General features: G+C 33.9%; 1 protein-coding gene and 1 pseudogene across 2 annotated transcripts; one reads left to right on the plus strand and one right to left on the minus strand.

The window, feature by feature from the left end:
• The first annotated feature begins 9,217 nt into the window (after nt 1–9,217).
• Nucleotides 9,218–13,102, plus strand: LOC143573291 (potassium channel AKT6-like). Its single transcript, XM_077058210.1, has 11 exons — nt 9,218–9,300; nt 9,378–9,439; nt 9,511–9,824; nt 10,137–10,382; nt 10,453–10,551; nt 10,660–10,692; nt 10,770–10,955; nt 11,032–11,229; nt 11,607–11,682; nt 11,848–12,429; nt 12,819–13,102. Exons 1-11 carry the CDS (start codon nt 9,218–9,220, stop codon nt 13,100–13,102), a joined length of 2,163 nt encoding a protein of 720 aa, XP_076914325.1.
• A 1,377-nt stretch (nt 13,103–14,479) lies between these two features.
• On the minus strand, nt 14,480–21,880 carry LOC143573292 (putative boron transporter 6; annotated as a pseudogene). Its single transcript, XR_013142404.1, has 12 exons — nt 21,741–21,880; nt 21,587–21,669; nt 21,104–21,298; nt 20,420–20,558; nt 20,172–20,337; nt 19,467–19,633; nt 17,091–17,264; nt 16,910–17,005; nt 16,713–16,829; nt 16,328–16,641; nt 15,414–15,690; nt 14,480–14,829 (listed from the first exon to the last, which is right to left on the minus strand). The product of XR_013142404.1 is annotated as a putative boron transporter 6 (transcript).
• Nucleotides 21,881–22,366: the final 486 nt, after the last annotated feature.

Genomic DNA, 22,366 nt, shown 5'->3' on the forward strand with positions numbered 1-22,366 from the left:
TTTAACCAACACATTCTTGATTTCTTTAACAACAAAGTTTCTATTACTAGTAAGTGGTAATTTTTAACAACCTTATTATTATACTAACAATCTTTACAATAGAGTTTACCAAAGTAATCCTAACCACAAGTCTTTAATCATCCACACAAGATTATGTTCACTTATCAAATCATTTTGCGAAAACATCTTGTACAATTTACAAAGTTTCCTTTATTAGTAAGTTTAACACAAACTCTTGTTTATCTAAGTTATTATGTTTCATGCATCCTAATACTTCTAGTAGATTTCATTCCTTTCCATATGTCCCATTCAATCACTTAGTTTGTCATTTTCAATCCATATAAAATCAATACAAGTCAAGTATGAGCTTTATGATCAAAAGTCAAATTTTGTATTACTTGCATGTGTAAGTGACTTTCCAACAAAGTCAAATCTCTACACTTTTGTCAACCCTTTTCCAAGATTCTTTCAAAACCATTATTATTATTACTTACAACTTTTTCAAGTAATCAAGTATGTGGGTTTTAAAAATTATCATTCTTCTTTAACCATATAACCATTACAACTTCAATCCAATACCAAAATCAAAACCCATGGTTCTAATGGATGTTTTTACCCATAATCCATTTCCAATCTTTTGACCATTTACACATTTAATTCCATTATTAAAACAATACCTAAACTCATTTGTTAAACAAACTCAAGTAACATCCATATGGACAATCTATACAAGCTAAAATGTAACCATAACAAGTCCTATAATCAACAAATCCCATCTTACACATTCCTATACAAACTCACGGTCACATACATACATGCATATATCCATATTATACTTGCATGTATATTACCAAACATACTAAAATCAAGCTTTAAACATCAACTAGCAACTAATATACACCAATCTTTGAAGTGGGTTACCTTGGGTTTCGGATTTGGTGCCTATGGAGGTGATAATGTGACCTTGGGTTGGCTATAATCCTTCCTTTGGCTTCCTACTTCTTGTATTTTGCTTAAACCTCCACCAAATACCTCCTAATCAATTGTTGTGTGTGTAAAAGTTTAAAAATGTGAGATGGTAGGGAGGTGATGGGGTGGCCGGTTATATGAAGGGAGGAAGAGAGGAGTAGAGTGGTGAGTTGGATTCAAGGATAGGTGTGTTGGATGGCTTGTTGGGTTTACAAGTAACCTAAGTAATCATGAGATACATACATGTGAGCTTCTTATTGGTGGGTTTGGGAGGTGGGTTTGGTTGTGTGAGGGTGGCGGCCGAGAGAGATGGGAGAGGGAGAGGGAGAGGTAATTTGAATATTGACATGTGCTAAAAACTAGGTATTAACGTTTAACGTATCTCGTAATCTATCTAGCCAAACGACTTCCGTTTCTAATAATTTTTATCAGACTTTGAGCGAAATTAGATTACAGTCAATGTCTGCCTAAAAACATAATTTTCTGATAAACTTAATGTCGGGCTCTTACGGTGTCCTCTACTAGCTTTCGGTTACTTATTTTCTAATTTTCGCGATTCGAACATTCTAAAATTAAGTTTATACACTATCTCTAATATCCTAACATAAAATTAAATTTTTCGAGGTCATCTTGACACGTTTATGAATTTATCCGTTTTGAGATATTACCCGGTGTCAACTTACACAGTGTCAGCTACACGACAAAATTGAACTTTTTCGGGTTCCATACTTTAAAATTCAACTAAAATCAAAAACTTTGACTAAAAATATTATTCCTATGTATTTATTTTACTAATTAATACACGATTACGGATAATATAATTACCAGATTAGTCTAATTTTTGGCGGTTGTTACAGTTCTGAGATCATTCACTATTGCTAAAAACCTTTCAAGAATAGATTTCAACCTTTCTCCTTCTTTATACTTGAATCTTTCTAGCTGCTGCTTCAATCTCTACTTCTTGATGTTTTTGAGCTCAACATTTCCCTCAAACATTTCAAGTATTGCATCATACATTGCCTTTGCATTGGGATGATGTGCAACCTTGGTAAGTATTTCCCAAGACAGACCTAGCTTTAACATAGCTAAAGCCTTGTCATCTACTTTTCTCATTCTTTCTCTCACAGCAGCAGTTGCAGCTGTGTTTGCACCTTCCTCTTCAGTGCCTTGTGGACCATTCTTGATGGAGTTCCACATATCAACATCATTATAGCAAACGGCTGCTTCAAACAAGACCTTCCATTTTGTGAAATTTTCCTGTCCATACAGTCTAGGAATCTTGTTAGTACACACTTCTTGTTCCTTGTAACCAGACATTTTGATTTCATTTTGAGAAATCAAAAGTAGTTTCTTTGCAAAAACAGAGTTCAAAAATAAACAGATCTGAAAACCGGTTGTTCAGATCTGATATGTCTGATGCGATTAGAACAAGATTTATATATAAAAATTAAAGCTTTAAACAGAATAAGGAAGAGAAAACACCAAATGATTGTAGATCTGGAAGAAAAATAAAGAACATAGCTGCTGACGTCACTTTTCAATGGAATAGTGGTGTGCTTACGTTATCTTTCTTCAAATCTTCAATCAGCAACAATCTTTCCAAAGTAGCAGCAACAAGCTCTGATACCACTTGTCAGGTCCCCGATTTCAGCTGGATCTTACTCAAATCATGTCATAACTCATACAGATAGATGTGTTGACAAGGGAGTTAATGACGGGTTGCTATATTTAGAAAGATTATCGTTTGTTAAAGGCGGAATCAATAACAAACAGGGTAGTTGCAATCAATAATCAAAGGTAACTAACACACTCAGGATTCACTCAAAAGATTTTCATTTATATAACATTCATCATACAAAGGGTAATCGATTTAGGGTTTCTTGAGGGAGAGTTTTATCCGTACTATCCTGAGACAGCCGTCACACTCAATAATATTCTCTTTGGATTAATGAGTTTGTCTGCCTTAGGAGGTGTGCCCTATATTATTCCTTTTATAGGCCTGACACCTCCTTTACAGCTGTCATTCATTCTAGAAACCCCAAACGTAAATACATATTCAAATTACATAATCAGAAATATTCTAAGTGTAAAACAAGTATTCCGGGTAGGCTTTGCAACAATATTCATTTTCCGAGTAGGCTGTGTACTCTACCATCCTTCAGGACTTGGTAACATAGAAGTGTGCTCGGATTTAGTTTCTGGGTAGACTCTACTTGAAGAGTATTTTACCAAGTAAAATACTCATCGGGTAGACTTCAATCTTCTTGACTTTGCCAGACTTTGCCCGACAAACCCTTACTAGCTACCTTGTTCTTCAATTGTCCATTCAACTCTTTGCTAGAAATTAACTTATAAGCAAAGTGTGCTCGGTAGCACTATTCCTTGTTTGAGTTGAACCTTGCTCGATATTACTTAGAGATATTCCATTAAATCATCAAGCTTGCTTGGACCACTATTATTAATGAATACCTTGCTCGGTCTTCCAATCACTTGGTTTCATGAGCTTGGATAGCTAAAAGCTTACTCGGGAGTGAACTTTACTTGGCTTTGAAGAACAGACTTGCTTGATAAAGTAAACCTTGCCCGGATCTACATAAACTAGTGAACCTTGTCCAGCAATGCACTAATTTGCAAACCCTGCTCGGATATCCACTAAAGAAGACTTCTTGAAGATAACCTTGCCCGATGGACAAAATATCGTACCCGGCTAAGTAGAAAGCTTGCTCGGAGGTCTAAGGTGTGTCCGGATCCATACTTAGCGAATTCTGAGGAGGTTGAGAAGATTCCAATCTTCCATATATCTCACTTTGGTCAAATCTTTGACTCAACATTCTTGGTGGAGTGACGAGTTGATGGAACTGCTGCCATTAGTTAACTAGGCCATTTTAATTTAAATCTAAATAGAATTAAGTCCAATTCAAATTCAGTTCAGTTTGGTGGTCCAAATCCAAGACGAACAGGCCCAACACCCCAGACTGGGCTAAGAATACGTTGACCGTGAACAAGTGATTGACCAGGTGTTGACTGAAAACACTGAGCGTTGACCGAGAACCCTTAGCGTTGACCGAGAACCCTAAACGTTGACCAATCCTTGGCCGAGAACCAAGAAATTGACCAAAAATAACTAATAACCGAAAACAGGAGTGACAAAGAACAAAAACCAGCCGAGATCTCAATTTATTTCCCGAGAACGCCGAGAAAGATTTGACCAGTGAATTTAGGTAACAGTTTAATCCTTAATTTAGTGGGATTCAAACCGTTTCCAAATATAAGTCAATCTTTGGCCACATTTTCTTTTTCTTCTTCTCCGATACTATGCTCACCGGAAAAAGCACTGTGACCAGCGTAACAGCTGATCTTTGAATCGTTGATATCACAATAACGAGCCTGAATAGGTCTAAGGCTCTGATACCAATTATAAGTCCCGAATTTGGATCACTACAATATGATATCAACACAACAAGTATAGGTGTGGAGTACCTATACTTGGTGATTCAAGAACACGAGTAGACAAAGTAAATTAACACGGAGTTGCTTCAAAACACACGTATATTGATAAATACGTCGGGTGCTTAAGCACTTACAATACTTGATCACGAAATACTAGCAATGAACAACCTTAACCCTATAAACAATATCAACTATATATAGGGGAAGCAACACACTGGCCCAAAAAAGAAAAGCCCACCGAGAACACAAGTGTGTTCTGGGTTTACATAGAACCCGCACCCCAAGCCCATCATAACTATATTAAGTACAAACCACATAAACTTGGCCCAACAATTTTATACATGTTATTTAAGGTAAATGATAATACACATACGTGTTCATTACGTAATTAGAGATTAAATGAAATTATACACGTATATTATATGATTTTTTTTATGAAACCGAAATGAAATATATGATTTTTTGTTTTATTTACTTTTTAAAAATTTTTGTTATTTTTTGTTTTATGATTTTTTTTAAATATGTTTTAGAGGTTTTTTTAGTAATCCAAAATGGTTCTCTAAGTTCTCAATTTTCAAATGTTTCTCTTAGAATCCTTACACTATATACGTATATATATATGTATATATATATGTGTGTGTGTATATATATATATATAGGGGAATGATATTTTGAGAACTTGATAAGTTGTTATAACTTTAAGAACTCAATATGGACAACACATTTAATTAAATGAGTATTGAATATGTGGCTGTAATTAAATCTGATTAAAAAATTAATGGAGATAGAATAAATATTTTTGATAATTACACAAGTTTAAATTTTTGTTACACATGTGTAATAAGTTGATTCGGTATGTAAAAAAATACTGTAATTTTTTTAAGTTACTTACACTTTCATATTACATGTGTGTAAAAAAATTCAAAAAAATAATTGTTACATTGAGTTCTTTCGAGTTCTTAAAACTCAAAGTGGTTCTCAAAAGAAAATCAATCATATATATATATATATATATATATATATAGGGGTGGGATCTAGAGAGAACTTCTTTTAAAGAGAGAACTAGAGAACTAGTAAAGAATAATTTTTAAATATTTTTAAAAAATTATTTTGTGATTTTTTTTCTTTCCTCCTTCTAATAAGATTATATTGTTCCTAAAAAAAACAACAACTTGTCGGTGTAGTACTGTAGTGCATATGTGCACTAATGCCTATTGCATATATACAATAGTATTTTATTGCATATAATACAACACAATTGCCTTATCCAATACACACTATTGAATATATGCAAATACAACACTAATAATTGTATGCATAACACATTATCGCATATATGTAATACAACACTAGTGCACATATGCACTATATCGATTTTTTTTTAATTTTTGTATATAACATAACACTATTGCAAATATACAATATAAACAACTATATATATGTTATTCAACACTATTAAAAATATCAAAATGTACACTATTGCATATATGCATTATAAAAAAAGTCGGTGTACTGAATATATGCATTACTCGTTAATTTTTTTTATTATTTTGTTATTTTTATATTTTTTTTGTGGTGAAGAATAAAAACATATAAGAAGGATGAAAAAAAAAAATTTTAAATTTTTTTTTTTTAATTAAATTAAAATTATTTTATTATTAGTTCTTTAGTTTTCTCCATAAAATGGAGTTCTCTAATGATCTTCTCCCTATATATATATATATATATATATATATATATATATATATATGAGATTAGGATTATGTGAGAACAATTTTGAAATTAAGAACTTTGATAACCATTTTAGACCACAAAAAACACCCTTTTTAACAAAAAAAATAAAAAAATTTATAAAACACAAAAAAATCGAAAATAAACAAATTTAAAAAACCAAAAATTTTTATTGTTCATTCCGGTTTTATAAAAAAAGAAAAAAATTGAAAAAAATATCGGTTTAACAAAATTATACACATATGTATAATACTTATTTTTTTAATTTTATACACATATGTACAATTTAAGGTTAATGATAATGCACATATGTGTACATTACGTAACTAGAGATTAAATGAAATTATACACATGTGTATAATACGAAGTGTTTTTTTTATGAAACTGGAATGAAATATTAGAATTTTGGTTTTTTTACTTTTTTAAAATTTTTGTTATTTTATATAACTGTTAAACTTTGATTTCCTTTTTTTGCTTCATACACATGTTCTTAGAGCCGAGGGTCTCTCTGGAAGCCACCTCTTTATTCCTTTGGATAGAGGTACGGTGTGCCTACATCCCACCCTCCCCAGACCCTACCTATAGCTCTGCTGTCGGTGGGATTTTACTGGGTATGATTGATTGATTGATTGATTAAAATTTTTGTTATTTTTCTTTTATGATTTTTTTAAAATACTTTTTTAAAGGTATTTTTAGTGGTTCAAAATGGTTATCAAATTTCTCAATTTTCAAATGATTCTCTTATGATAATTACCATATATATAGATAGATAGATAGATAGATAGATAGATAGATAGATAGATAGATAAAGGATCAAATACAATAATCCCTACTCGTACATTACGTACGCTACTCGTATCTCCGTCGATTTTAAATAACACGCGGTGGCAATATTGTAATTTTCATCAAATCTGATTCGTTGCTCCCATCGATTCCGTCCACCTTCACCATGACCGTTCAGCAATCTGTCACCATCCAACGATTCTGTCCACCGTCCACCGCACACCATCTTCCTCCGTCACAACTTGTTCACATGTCATTTGATAAAATTGACCAATTGAAATTGAAATTGTTGAACTAATTGATCAATTAAACTTTGAAATTGGTCCAATTAATCATCAATTTGAAGTTTTAATTGATCAGTTTTGAGTTTTGAGTGATAGATTTTAACTGAACGTTTAAAGTTTTAAGCGCCATTTGCAGAATTGCAGATGTTCCATATTTTGTTTATATGAAAGAATCGATGATCAAATTGACGGTCGATTGATAATTGTTTGATGATTACGAGATTATATGAAGTGATTTCAGTGTTCAATTTCATGTTACAGGTGTTTAATTTTTTTTGTTAGTTTAAAAGTTATGTTTAGATGTTCTGAACTTCTAAAGCTTTTTGAACATCCAGAACTTCTTTGAATGTATTAGAACGTTTAAAGATGTTCTTTTTTTGTCAAAACGTTTAAAGATCTTCACTTTTGTTTCAGAACGTTTAAGCATAATATTTTGAACCCTAATCAGAGCTCGATTTAGTACATTATTTCTACAAATCCATAATCGATTGATGTTTTTGTTAGAACTTCTAAACCTTTTTGTTAGAACTTCTAAAGTTTTGGTACAGAACTTCTAAACTTGAACGTTTAAAGGTGTTCGTTTTTTGTCAGAACGTTTAAATGTACAGTGTCTTCACTTTTGTTTAACATCCAAAATAAGTTGCAACTGTAAATTGAATGCTCAAATTTGTATGATTAGGTGAAAAATTGAAGAACAAACAGCAATCGTTTGTTTAATTGTAAAAAAAAATTGACTGATTGTGTTTGAAGTTTATTCGCAGGTAACGAACATTTTTAGGTTTAGATAACTCAATTTAGTTTGATGTCAATCTGTAGATTAGTTTGATATGGATCGACAATTGAATTATATTGATATGGATGGACGCCCGATGAAACAATTGATGAATTAGATCGTAAAATAAGATTTAGGTTATTTACGATTATGCCACCGCGTAAAAATTAAATCGACGTTTATAAAGTTCGCGTACCTAATGTACGATAACTGATTATTGTACAAGAACCCACCCCTACATTTTGATCTTAACATGAGTACGTAGGAAATAATGCCAATTTATTTAAAAATGCGAACGTAAGAAACAATACCAACTACAATACCAATCTACATAAACAATGACTTATAATAACAAAAAAAGAACCTAAAAACTACAACAAAATAATCAAAATCAAAAACAAAAGAATAACAACATATGCCGGCAAATACTTATAACAGCAAAAGAAAACATCTAATAATAACAACAAAATATAAATAAGCAAAGACTTATAACGTCTCATAATCGCAAATGAGCAAATACGAACAAAAAATAGCAGCAAGCACCTATAAAAATAAATCTAATCATAACAACAAATTGGTTCTCACCGTTTTCATGTTAAGAATAAAATGTATTTGATCATGTTTCAACAACAACAACAACAACAATAATAATAATAATAGGGTTTGAAATGGTAAGTTAAGAAAAGAAAAGGAAGTTTGTTGTTATTTGAATGGGGATGGAGAAAAAGGATGCGAGAGAGATGGATGATCATCATCACCCGAAAGAAAACAAAAATGCATGGTGGTTAAAAAATTCTGCTTACCTTGAATGAAGAATTTAGGGTTTTGAACGTGATGACGTTGTTGAAAGGATCATGGGTGGGTGGTGGACGATTGGGAGGCAGCAGCGGGGAGGATTCCACTGAATTCGACGCCATTTCGAGAGACGAGCGTCTCTCGTCCGTCCACAGCATCCGCAGCGGCATGTTAAGCTTCGTTCCTTCACAATCAACCCCTTACATCGCCGTTACAGGTACACAATTTATTAATCATCTAATTACTTTTGACTTGTACGTTATAGGGTGTTTATGTCAAATCATAGCCCCCTGTTAACGGGATGGGGCTTTTTGTTTTTTTTTTTTTTTACTTGTGAAACTTGAAAATGGGACTTTATTAATAAGTGAGTGGCATGCATGCATGCATGCAGATTTTGGCAGGGTTATCTAGTAGCTCTTGTGTTTTACACAGCATGGGTTTCTCCCTTCGAGTTCGGGTTTCTGGATTCGCCCGATCGTCCTCTGGCCATCGAAGAGTTGGTGATTTGTTTGCAAGGTAATTCATTCATTATTATATATCATTCATGCTTCCAATAGCTATTATTCTAAAACTTGCACTTGGATTTCTAACAGATTGGAGAAAGATCGTAACTACAACTATTTCTGGGTTCGATTGGCAAAGCTTATTTTCGTAAGTATTGTATTGTATTGTAACGGAGAGTTTCTTTTAGTTAATCCTTGGGTGATCTGATGTGATTGACGGTTTCACTGTTTACGGTGCATTTATCCACGTGCGTTTTGTATCTTATCGCGCACCGTTATAAGGATCAGTCAAGTACATGGTTGGCACTTTCCTCTGATGTAGCAGATACAGAGAATCTAGCAACGCTTTATATAAGAGCTGTATATTGGACTACTACAACAATAACTACTACCGGCTATGGTGATATACATGCTGTCAATTGGAAGGAAATGGTTTTTTGCTCTTGCTTCATGCTCTTCAACATGGGCTTGAGTGCTTACTTCATTGGAAACATGACCACTTTAATAGTTGAAAGGACTGGCCGAACAAGAAAGTTTGTAAGTAATTGATCATTGAATTAATTTCCTCATCATGAGTTATAAAAGTAAGAAGACACCCCCTCCTTTGAAGGTCTTGGGATGGATATATGTGTAGCAAGCTAAGGTTCATTTCACATAAACGTGTATTGTGTATTTGTTGGGGGAAATCTTGGATATTACTATTTTAGTACTACTTTTTTGTTAACATATTTTCCAGACAACTCATTAATAGTGTTTTTACGTCTGTAATTACTTGAAATGATCATTGGAGCTTTTTTTTTTTTGTAAATTGGTTCATTTACTTATATGATGATATATGAATATTTGTAGAGAGAAACGATTCAAGCTGCATCAGGGTTTGCACAAAGGAACCACCTGCCTCCTCGGCTACAAGATCAAATGCTTTCTCACTTATGCTTGAAGTATCGAGCTGAATCAGAATGGTTGCAGCAGCAAGAGATCATTGATCTACTACCAAAAGCTATTCAATCAAGCATTTCAAATTTTCTCTTTTATGGCCTTGTTGATCAAGTATACTTGTTTAACGGTGTCTCAAACGACACACTTTTTCAACTAGTAAATACTAGCATGCACTAGCTTCTTCTTTAACAAGTTTGATTGTCTTATTCTGATTCTGTGTTTGCAGGTCTCAGAGATGAGAGCCGAGTATTTTCCGCCCAAAGAAGATGTGATCTTGCAAAATGAAGCCCCTACTGACTTCTATATTTTAGTGTCTGGTGCTGTGGTAATATAGCTCTCCTTTAAAACATTCACAATTTCCTAATTACATGGAACACCACATTCACTAAATGTTATTAAAAAAACTGCCTAATTAGATTGATATTTAACACAGGAGTTAATTTCACGAAGGGGTGGAGTTGAACAGGTACTTTACATATATTTTAAAAAGACAAAAACACTTTTAGATTATCTTTCTACAAAAAGTTTATGTGCATGATGTAGGTTGTTAGAGAGTTAAAGACTGGAGATGTATGTGGTGAAATAGGTGTGCTTTGTTATAGGCCACAAGTATTTACTGTTCGCACTAGACGATTGAGCCAGTTGCTAAGATTGAATCGCACTCAGTTTCGGAACATTATCCAGTCAAATGTTGCAGATGGCACAATAATCATCAGCAATCTTCTTCAGGTATGATATGATACCTACTTAAATATTGTCTGATTTTGTAGTGAAAATAAAATAAAAAAATATAAATTCGGTGCAGCATTTGAAAGAAAGAACAGACCCGATAATGGAAGGAGTGTTGGTAGATACAGAGAATATGTTGTCACAAGGAAGGATGGACGTGCCTCTGAGTTTATGTTTTGCAGTATCAAGAGGTGATGATGTATTGCTTCATAAACTACTTAGACGAGGCGGCCTTGATGCGAATGAGATGAACAGTAATGGACGGACAGTTTTGGTATGCCCTTTTCAGTAGATAAAATAAGGGAAGTATTCAATTTGATGCATTAAGAAGACATATATATTGAGAACCTAAGTGCATATGTTTTTTATTTCCAGTTAACATCTTGCACCTAGTCAAGGGTGTCTTTTTTATTTTTTTTTCCTTTTGACCAATTTAAGAACATTTTCACAATCCGGCATGTTTTTTCTTACAAGAACCTAGAAATAAATTGTGGGGTGTTTTTTCTTAATGTAAAAATATAATATTTTGGGTCACCTCCACTTACAAGGTGTTTCATTCTTGCATATAGTTGTGTTTCTGTCTTCGCTTAATGTCTTGCCTAATTGCCAGAAAATTACTATGTTAAACTCATTTTCAGTTTACTTTTCCAGAATCTTGCAGCAGCCAGTGGAAGTTTAGAATGCGTTCTTTTACTCTTAGATTATGGAGCAGACCCAAATAAAAGAGGTATTTTAGGAGATCATATTTTTTCTGTAAGTTCGACCAGAGGTGTGACTTTTAACCGATATCATTGTCCAAGATATTTTATATAATGGTCAACCTTGAATTTCATATTAAATGTACAACGTCACGGGGCTGAAAGAAATGTTTTTATTATTGTGTGTTTGCAAGATGCTGAAGGAAATGTTCCACTCTGGAGTGCAATCATCGGGCGTAACGAAGCTGTGATTAAACTGCTTCTAGACAATGGTGCTACGTTAACTTCAGGGGACGTAGGAGAGTTTGCATCTTATGCTGTTGAACAAAACAGCTTAGAAATGCTAAAAGACATAATAAAACATGGTGGGGATGTTACGTTTCGGAACAATATAGCAACTACAGCATTGCACAAGGCAATCTCCGAAGAGAAAACTAAAGTAGTGGAGTTTTTAATCAACCAAGGAGCCAACATTGACATGCCAGACGTACACGGTTGGACCCCATGGGATTTGGCAGATCATCAGTCTCATGAAGATATTCTCGAACTGTTTCATAATATGCCTGCGCCTAAAGAGAAACCGAGTGGCATTAAAGCTAAGCTTGATGGCGCGTCATACATTAAGAAGTACCAAAGTGAGCCTAGGATGCGTCATATGCCGGCTGAAACTCCAAGGATATCATCTGCAGGCATGCAAGATGTCAGGAGGCGTCCTGATGACTTCAGCAATTCGGTTTTTGGGATCGTGTCATCTGCTAGTAGGAAAAAGAATGCAGGTAAACAAACATCCTACTTACTAGATACAAAAAATATGTAAATAATAACTATTAGAAATAGACATGGTGACTAAAACAGACATCCCCTTTTAGCCTAAAACTTCATAGACGTTCTCCATCTAAACCAATCCTGCTGCAACAACTCACCCCAGCCAGCTAAGGATTAGCTGGGGCCATTGTGGCACTGAAATACATGAAAAGTGCTTCTGGACCCACCTCAGACATGTTTCCTCAAGTGCCAAAATAGGCGCCAGGCTTAGCCGGGTGAGCTGAGTTGTAGCGTCACTCCATGTCTATTTAAGAAAAAAAAAAAAAAAGAATATTAGTCTAACATGTCTATGTGGATAAGTATTAACCCTGAAGTGGCTGAAATTTGGTTGCATATATAGGTGAACTGGGGTTTATGCCATCACCGTTGCCTATGTTTAGTGCGGTTGAACGAATGCATCAAATTGCTAGAGTTACAATAAGTTGTACAGAGGTAAAGGATCAGGACGGGAAGCTTATACGACTTCCTGGATCCCTGCAAGAGCTACTAGATATCGGCGATCAAAAGTTTTTCATTCGTCCTAGTAAAGTTTTAACCAAAGAGGGAGCTGTTATTGATGATGTACAGTTAATTAGAGACGGTGACAATCTCATTATTGCTAGTGAGAATTGGGTCTTTAAGTAAACAACATTTCGCATATGGCATGATAAAGTCATTAGATAGAGATAGGGATTTTGTTTTCTTAGGGTATAGTTTAGGAGTAGTGTAAATTATTTTCTTAGTTTTTACAATTAGTAAGTAATTTATGGATCACACACAAACCCGTTGCTTATTGAAATGTGTTTATGCACATATCGACTTCATCTACAGATTTCAAATTGTGTGTATGTTCTTTAGGCATCAACGACAAACTATTTACGACAGGAAAAGAAATGTCGAAAGTTATAGCCTAAAAAGGTTTCAAATAATAGTTCATCATCTCAGCACAAAACCAAATATAACCAGAAACATAGTGACAAATAATAGTTCATCATCTCATTTTATTTTTTGGCTTAGGCTTACACCCTTACACAAATTTGGTTAATATTATTTAAAAAATTTGGACACTTCTAGAGGGTATGCATACTTTTTGGTTAGAAAAATATCTTATAACCTTTCCCTTACCTATTTTGTTTACCATCAATATGATTATTTCTTTTCATATCCTCATATATCTTCAAGTTTTTTCTTTATCTAAATAGGATTACGACCAATGTTATTATAATTATTATTACTTATTTATTTATTGTTTCATACAATAGTTGCGTACAGTGTTGGTTTGGGGCTGTCAATTTCTAACACATATCTGTTAACACGACACGACACGACACATGTTATAATAGGTTTGGGTTTAAGCTTAACAAGTTTTATGTATTAAACAAGTTGACATATTTAAGACTTGTTTAAATTCGTGTCTTAACATGTTAAAGACCTCTTAACATGTTAGTATCCTATTTAGACTTTTAATTTAAAAAACATAGTAATATAGAGTTATAAACCTAAGGTCATAACTAGATACGTAATAACCATATATTATAATTTAAATGGATGTTATGATCTGATTCAATGGTTTTTTGTTTCAAGTATGCTATAGATTTGAGGTTTTTTGTTTTAAATATGTTATGGATTATGTATTAATTACAACTTTTATGCTCGTGTTGAACCATTTTGTTTTATTACACATGTATTATTTGTTGTGTCTTTAAATAAGCCCCTTAACAGTTCTTAACATGTTATAAGTTAACTAGTTCGTGTTCATGTTTGGAAAAAAATGACATGACATTAGTTATCGTGTCGTTTTGTGTTTATTACCACGGGTCATCGTGTCTTATCGCATTGTGTCTTGTCGAGTTGTCGTGTCATGGCTAACATGTAATGACAGCCCTAGATTTTTACTTTTTAAGTGGGTATGATTGTTGTTTTCATCCCAACCTAACATTACATTACCAGCCTAACAACCATTTAATACATTTGTTACTTTTGAAATGACTAATGAAAAGGATTTAGAAAAGAGACAAGATCCTTTGACCTTTATAATAAAATGACAGAACGCATTGTGCTACTGCTACCTACTAAAAAGAATGAGCCAATTATGCTGTTGAACCTACATGTAAAAGTCTATCATTGAAGCTGGCCCTTAGCTTCAACTCCCCTCGCTTTTCATCCGCGTTATCATGAAACCGATCATTGAAGCTGGCTCTTAGCCTCAACTGGCCTCTTCGGTTGCTCATTTCAACACCGCCACTATTATCATGAAACAACCGATCGTTGAAACTCGATCTAAGCTTTAGCTCCCCTCTGCGTGTCGTCATTTCATCCAATATCTCAGCAGAGTCGATTTTGAGATCATTCTCCATGTTATCCTCTTCCTTCTGCTTATATACACCCATCATTAAAATTTTTGGAAAACAAGTTTATAACCAATCATATTGCGTTGTGCTATCTATAAAAGAATTGCACTAATGGTCCCTCTGGTTTGGCCATATTGAAATTTTGGTCCTTGTATTTTAAAAATTGCCAACTTAGTCCAAACATTTGTGAGAGGGTTGCACGTTTACTCTCCACGATTAATCCCCATATAGTTTTTAACAAAAAAGTAATGTCGTGTGACGGTAATTGTGTCTTTTCAAATTTGGAATAATTATAAAGTACTCTTATCAAAATCCAAAACTCCAAACGTCGACTTCATCACCATCGATCAATGCAAAATCATGGATCAGTGCATAATCGAAGGTGATGAAATCCACGTTTGAAGTTCTAGAGTTTAACAAATTACTTTATTAGTGTTCCATATTTTAAAAGACACAATTACCTGGCATGAATGACACACGACATTACTTCGCGGTTAAGACTAAATGAGATTAACGGTGGGGACAAAACGCGCAATACGATAAAACCACATGGACCATTTGTGCAATTTTTTCATGTATTAGTTATAAAACAAAAAATGGATTACCCGGGAAAGGCTCATGCTTTGAACTGGGCGCCCAATGTATTCTTCATACTCGGATGCATCTAATTCTTGGAGATGTTGATGTGGAAACAGTTTAGGAAGAAGATGCTCTCGAATGGGTATGAGTAAGAAAAATGGCAGAGGAAATAATATTCCACCCGTTGGTATCCATGTGATTCCATAACAAATCAAGAAGTACACCACTTGGAACACAGTAAACATTGTTATATATTTGAATGGCACCGATTCCACATATGAAGCATGAAGTGATTCCAGCACTCTGTAAACCACAATAACATCACCCAAATTCTTTATAGGCAATTTCATATATACCCCTATGAACTTGGAAAACATCATATATACCCATAAAACTAATTAGTATTAATATGCCCTTACAAAGTTAGTTAAAATATCAAATGTGCCCAATTTATGAAAAACAATTTGATAAATGAACATTTTACCCTTATTTTTAAGAAGTTTTAAAATTTCATATAAGCCTATATTTAATTTCAAATTTCTCTATTTACCCCTTTGCTTAAACCTTTTTTTTTTCAATTTTTAGCATAATTTCTTTTTTATTTTATGCTTTTCTCAAAATATTATATTTAACTTTGTTGCTTTCTTTTATAGGATGCATACCTTCGAAATCGATTATCTAATTCGAACATACAAATTCGATTGCTCAATTCTCTGCTGTCGAGATAACAAAAGAGGAGACTCGACAGTTCGGTTTGCTTGCTTATTGTCGATATCGATCAAAATCTAATGAAAAAGAGAGGGTTTAAGTAAAAAAATTCGATAAAGTTGGGTATATGTGATATTTTAAGTCTTGGTTGATCATGTATGAAATATTTCTTTCAAGTTTGTAAGGGCATTATGGAATTAATCCAAAAGTTCGAGATAGATGTTGAACTTACTTGAAACGTCTGCTAGCCGGGATGAAAAAGAGCAACAGTCTTTCAAAGAATTGGTTGCCAGGTAGACTATCAGTGGACATGTAGGCAAAGCATCCCCATAGAACTGAAGTAGGAATCTTTCTAATAGCAGGAATTGCAAATACTGCAAAGCCCACAAGGACTGACTGCAACAGATTGGTGACTCGTTGTTCGTTGACTCTAACGGGCAAGTAAGCCTCTATGTGTCTTTCGGGATCAAACTTTCCTCTTGTATCTCCATCGTCGCCATTCATTACAGCTTCTTTTAAGTTCTCCAACTCTTTATCCACAACACTCTGCATGTAACATAAATTTGACCTCGTTCGTTAAAATTACAAAATTACTCTTCAAAGATCAAAGAAGATACATTTGATTGAGGTTCCATTTCAACGAAAACGGCATGCATCCTCCCAAATATTTCTGAGTTGCTTGCTTCCGGCTTAATGCCTTCTTTCGCACACTTAACCATCATGTTTCGCATCATCTGTCGTAACATTGAGTAACAACTAACTTTCATTTCATGTATTATCATATGAGAATGAGAAGTTTATTCTGTTTATTAACCTGTCTTTTGAGAACCGAAAGACTTCGTGTGTGCATGGGTGATTGTGGAAGAACCCCATTTGAAGGTGGCACGCCAATCAACCCGCACATCAAAGTCTAAAGAAACAAAACAAACAATTAATATTAGAAAATTCCGAAATTAAAGGACATGTACATCAACGGAGAATGAACATTAACATACCATGAGTCCAAGCAACAAGATATCATAATGGTAAGCAGATGGGTTTTTAAGATTGAATTCCTTCTGTTGCGCCATTTGTGCAGCTACACTATGATCAAAAAAGTACAACGCTGCTATCATCATAGCTGGTACTATGGCAGTAAAAACATGAAGTGCTGGAACCTTTCCCATATCCTGCAGTAATATTATAATATAATTATCCGTCGTTCCAATCGAAGAGTCAAGGACTATAACGTTTTTTTATAATGAGCACATTGGGTACTGCATCAAATAGGGATAATTTTGTATAAGTAGGTAAGTATGGGCCGTTAAACCGAAACACGCTTTGCTCAATATTGTTATATGTGTATAAATGACTATATGACTAGAGAGAAAATGATTCACATATATCCCGTCTAGACTTGCAAATAGGGGTGCAAACAAGCCGAGCTGCACGGGAGCTACTCGCGATCGGCTAGTAAAAAAGCTCGTTCAATCCGAGCTTAAACGAACCCAAGCCCGAGCTTCACTTTTCGAGCTTGAGGCGGCTCGCAAGCCTAAACGAGTCTGTCACTAATATAATTTTTATATTATATATATATATATATAGAGAGAGAGAGAGAGAGAGAGAGAGAAAAGATAGAATACAATAATTGCTTAACGTACATTAGGTACAAGAATACTTATATTCATGAAATCGATCCATGAAATCACATCACAAGATCTCGAAATCGTCAATACATATCCAGTTAATCATTAGTTCACCGAAATAAACAAATTTGGATCGATAATCGATCAATTTTTTAATTTTCTTCACAAAAACCGTTTTTGCACGTATTATGAATTTCTTGAGCGTTTTCGAGCATATTGGATTTTAACACTGACCGTTTTTAGTTTTTGGCTTGAGCGTTTAGTAAACTGGCTTTGAGCGTGATTCGCGTACCTATTGTACGTTAAGCAATTATTGTACGATAAATTTACCATATACACACATACACACAGGTAGGGGATCAAGAGAGAATTCTTTAAATAGAACTAATAAATAGATATTTTTAATTTAATTAAAAAAAATTATTTCATCTTTCTTATATGTTGTTATTCTTCACCAGAAAAAAATATAAAAATAAAAATAAATAAACAAACTTATTGTAGTGCACATATGCAATACATCGACTTTTGTTTTATTGCATAGGTGCACTAATGTGTATTTTATTTATGCAACAGTTTTGAATATCATATATGAAATTGTGCGCATTGTATATGTGCAACAATGTTATATTATATGCAAAAATAAAAAAAAATCGATATAGTGCATATGTGCGTTAGTGTTGTATTACATATATGCAATAGTGTGTGTATGCAATAACAAACTATTGTATATATAGAAATGCACACTACTGCATATATGCACTATATCGAAATTTTTTGAAGGAGCAATATTAACTTATTAGGATGAAAGAAAAAAAAATTAAAAAATATTTTTTAAAAAAAAGTTAAACATAATTCTTTATTAGTTCTCTAGTTCTCTCTAGATCTCACCCTTACACACACACACACACACACACACACACACACACACACACACATATATATATATGGGAGAGTTCAATGGGGAGCTTCAAAAAAGTGAGGATTTAGGAAACCATGTCTTTTACATGTAAAAAAATAATATGAAACTCGATTTCACATGTAAAAAATTAGTTTTAGCATAATTTTTTTTGGAGCTTTTGCTTCTAAATACATGTAGAAGACATACAAATAAAGAATTTAATTTTGTAAAAAATATAATTTTTAAACTTTTTTTAGCGGATCGCTAGGAACAAATACGATAAAATGTGAGATCATTATCAGCCAATTCGTTAGTTGGGACCCACAACGACAAAAAATTATAGTTGAGATTAATAAAAACCAACACATCTTAGAAAAAGATATACAACTAACTATAAATATATAAAAAATTAATTAAGAAGAACTAGTAAACGAGCCAAGCCCGAGCCGAGCTAGAGCTTGCAAAACTACTCACGAGCCAAGGCGATTGAGCTCTGTGTTAGTTAAACGAGCCGAGCTCGAGCTCTGTGTAAGTTAAAAGAGCCGAGCGGCTCAGCTCGTTTGCACCCCTACTTGCAAAACATTATATTTCCTGAAAACACAAGTTTTCAATGCATAATGCAATGCTCTTAAAGCATGATTTAAAGGAAATATGATATTTTGTAACATTAGAGGGGATATAAGACATAGCCCCTAGAAACTATAAATATTACTTCAACAACAATATACATAGGAGTTTTTATGAATTTAAAACAAAGTTGGGACGACTTGTCCGTTAAATGAAACATAACCTGAACTGAATACATCAAAATGGGTAAAGTGTACTACTATGTATGGTTAGCAATATACCATGAGCACGGTCCAATGGGATAAGGATCCAGACTCCCAAGGAAGAGGACATAACAGCCGCCTCGGGACTTGACTAGGAAGTTGCGATGGCTTAGCATACGATAGTGCGGTCCACACCAACACCATGAGCGGGACCCCATAGTCCGCGATAAAACTTCTAAGCCACCCTGTGTGTGTAACATCACACTGTTAAATCATACCCCAAAACCATAATGGTGGTTGTTAACTACGACTACAACGACAAGTATTATGATCATAATCATGATCATGATCATGTGATCATGATTATGATCATGATTATAGATAAAGATCCAATTTTCGGTGACACGACTCTTTTTACAAACCCGCAGTTTGTGTAAATCTAGTTTCATTGTTTAATCAAATTTGATAGTATGGTAGGCTGGCTTTAGTTTATTATGCTAACCTCTCTGTGTTTAAGTTGCCCAGGTTCGAACCCCTTTCTGTTCATATGCAACTTTTTTTTATCTATCTATTATTTTGATTTTGGTGGGCTAGGATCTTTGTTAAAGGTTTTTTTTTATCTATCTATTGTTTTAATTTTGGTGGGCTAGGATCTTTTTTAAAGGTTTTTTTTAAGTATGATTATAATTTGAGGAATTTAAGTTTTAGATTTAGTTTTGGTATCGTAACGAACCTAAGTGATGCCAACTAAATACGTAACGCCTCGTTATGATTATCATTTACCTGTACCATAACGCCAAGACCTAGCACCTCTACTCTTGATACAAGTAATGAGGACACCGAAAGAGAAAATAACCGCCAGTGGACCGTTTGTATAAAGCCAATGAAACTGGTTCTCTTCACTAGTTTTATTTTCTCCCTTTGGAAGTCTAAATTCACTTATTACACCCTGCACACCCAAAATAAACCATGTTAAACGAATGAACTAACAACCACATTGCTAACTGCTAACCCCAATAACAAAAACATACCCGAATAGCCTCTTGCATAAAAAGCACAGAAATCAGCATTCCAAAAAGCTCCCCTGCAACCCTTGTAAATCTTGTGATGAGCGTGCACGAGTTTAGAATAGCAAGAACACACAACATGATAGCGGTCCAAAAACAAACCCTAAAACAATCAAGGATCAATGCAAAGAATCACCATGCAATGCAACTTATTAAAACCAATGTTGTAAGAGTAAGTCTAGAAGAGCGAGTACTCCCAAGTAATCGCTACAAGGTATAGCGCCGATGCGACTTTCTTTTAAGTTCGTCTAGTTACCAAGAATCAATCAAATGGTCAACCTCAGCCAGCCATAATTAGATCTAGTCGGTCAAATTGGGCCGAATTTGACTTAAAAAAATAGAACATAATTCGTATTTTTATAACATTAAAAAACAACTATCATTATTTTAGTTAATGATTAACAAATTTTAGAATAATTTAGTATTTGAAAATGTATTTATTCTTATTTGTATTGATATTTACCTATTTTGTTATAAAAATTAGTAAACTTATACTATTTGACGTATATAAAATTTCCAAAAATTAATTTTCTTTATATATACCAGGTCTGAGTACTCCCCGAGTAAACCCAAACTCCCCAGTCTCCTAACGACTTTTGCAACATTGATTAAAACAAAACAATCAAGATGTAACGTGATATAAAGTACCAGCCAACCCATGGTAGAAAGAGTTGTTTCCCCAACTCTGGTCTTCCTTTGGCAAAAGCATACAAGTAATTATACATTATGACAGTAGGTTCAGCAACACCTAGTATCAAAAGAGGCTGTCCACCAAATATTGCATATGGATAATTCCACAGATGGCGGTAGAAGTGAGAGTTTCTACAGAGCTTAAAGTACCATCTGTCCAATACAAGAAGATCCACATAGACACTTAACAAATGACTATTTATTCATATGACAAAGTTTGTACCTGTATGAGCCGGCTCGAGCTAGGTATGTATGTATGTATGACTCACAAAGCAAAGCTCGAGCTCAGCTCGTTTACAATTTCTTAATTTTATATATAACATAATGCATATTATTTAATTATTTTCATAACATATTATATCAATGATGGCGCGATTGGGCTCGAGGACCGACTCAAGCATAATCAGTGAAGCTCGAGCTCAGGCTCGTTTGCACCCCCACCTGTATCCCGATTTAGCTGCTCGCCGAATGCAATGACAGGTAGAGCGGAAGCAAAGAAGATATATGCTGTTGGGGCCAATATCCTAAAACAAACAATTCAAGGATTGAGAAATGACATAAACAATAAGTAGTATTGTGACTCATAAATACATACCTAGCTCCTGAACATAGAAGCCAATCTTGCTTGTAACACTGCAATCTACCATGGAAATCTTTCTTAATCCCACTAAAGGGTTTGTTGTAGTGATCCATTGCAGTTGCAGTATCAACTGCACCAGTAATAAAATAAAAGAATGTTTGGCATGAAATCTAAACACAAAGATCTCTCTCTCTCTCTCTCTCTCTCTCTATATATATATATATATTATTTGCAAATCTGTACAAAGGGTAATTGAGCCCATATGACAACAAAATGTTTCTTGGATTCCAGGGTGTCAGGAAGAGGACAAAAAACCAAGCCGTGTATGGTAAAAAACTAAAAATCATTGTAATCTAATAATAATAATAATAATAATAATAATGATAATTAATAGATAAACAGAGGAAACAAGTGAACATGGTTCAAATATTGACAAATGCAAATATTGGCGTGTTAATCAAGGGAACTGGTATTTCTGAAAACATAATAATGGGATACACATGGCTGGCTCAAGTAAAGGACAAGAACACCAATTCATACCAAAAACTGGGGATTTTATACGACTACATTACATTTGATTAGTTTCTTGTCTGTTGAGTGAATAATTAAGAGAATGAATGTTAGAAATCAAAGCACAAACA

This window comes from Bidens hawaiensis, unplaced genomic scaffold, assembly GCF_021521415.1.
Source record: "Bidens hawaiensis isolate Kalapana, Puna unplaced genomic scaffold, B.hawaiensis_p1.1 tig00026300_1, whole genome shotgun sequence".
Taxonomy (NCBI): Eukaryota; Viridiplantae; Streptophyta; class Magnoliopsida; order Asterales; family Asteraceae; genus Bidens; species Bidens hawaiensis.

What these genes read in the sequence shown, in the direction of transcription:
- LOC143573291 (XM_077058210.1), top strand. Translation starts at nt 9,218, where the DNA reads ATGGGTTTCTCCCTTCGAGTTCGGGTTTCTGGATTCGCCCGATCGTCC. An exon ending in GTTGGTGATTTGTTTGCAAG is followed by an intron (nt 9,301 to 9,377) that starts GTAATTCATTCA and finishes GATTTCTAACAG; the next exon opens with ATTGGAGAAAGATCGTAACT. An exon ending in CTGGCCGAACAAGAAAGTTT is followed by an intron (nt 9,825 to 10,136) that starts GTAAGTAATTGA and finishes GAATATTTGTAG; the next exon opens with AGAGAAACGATTCAAGCTGC.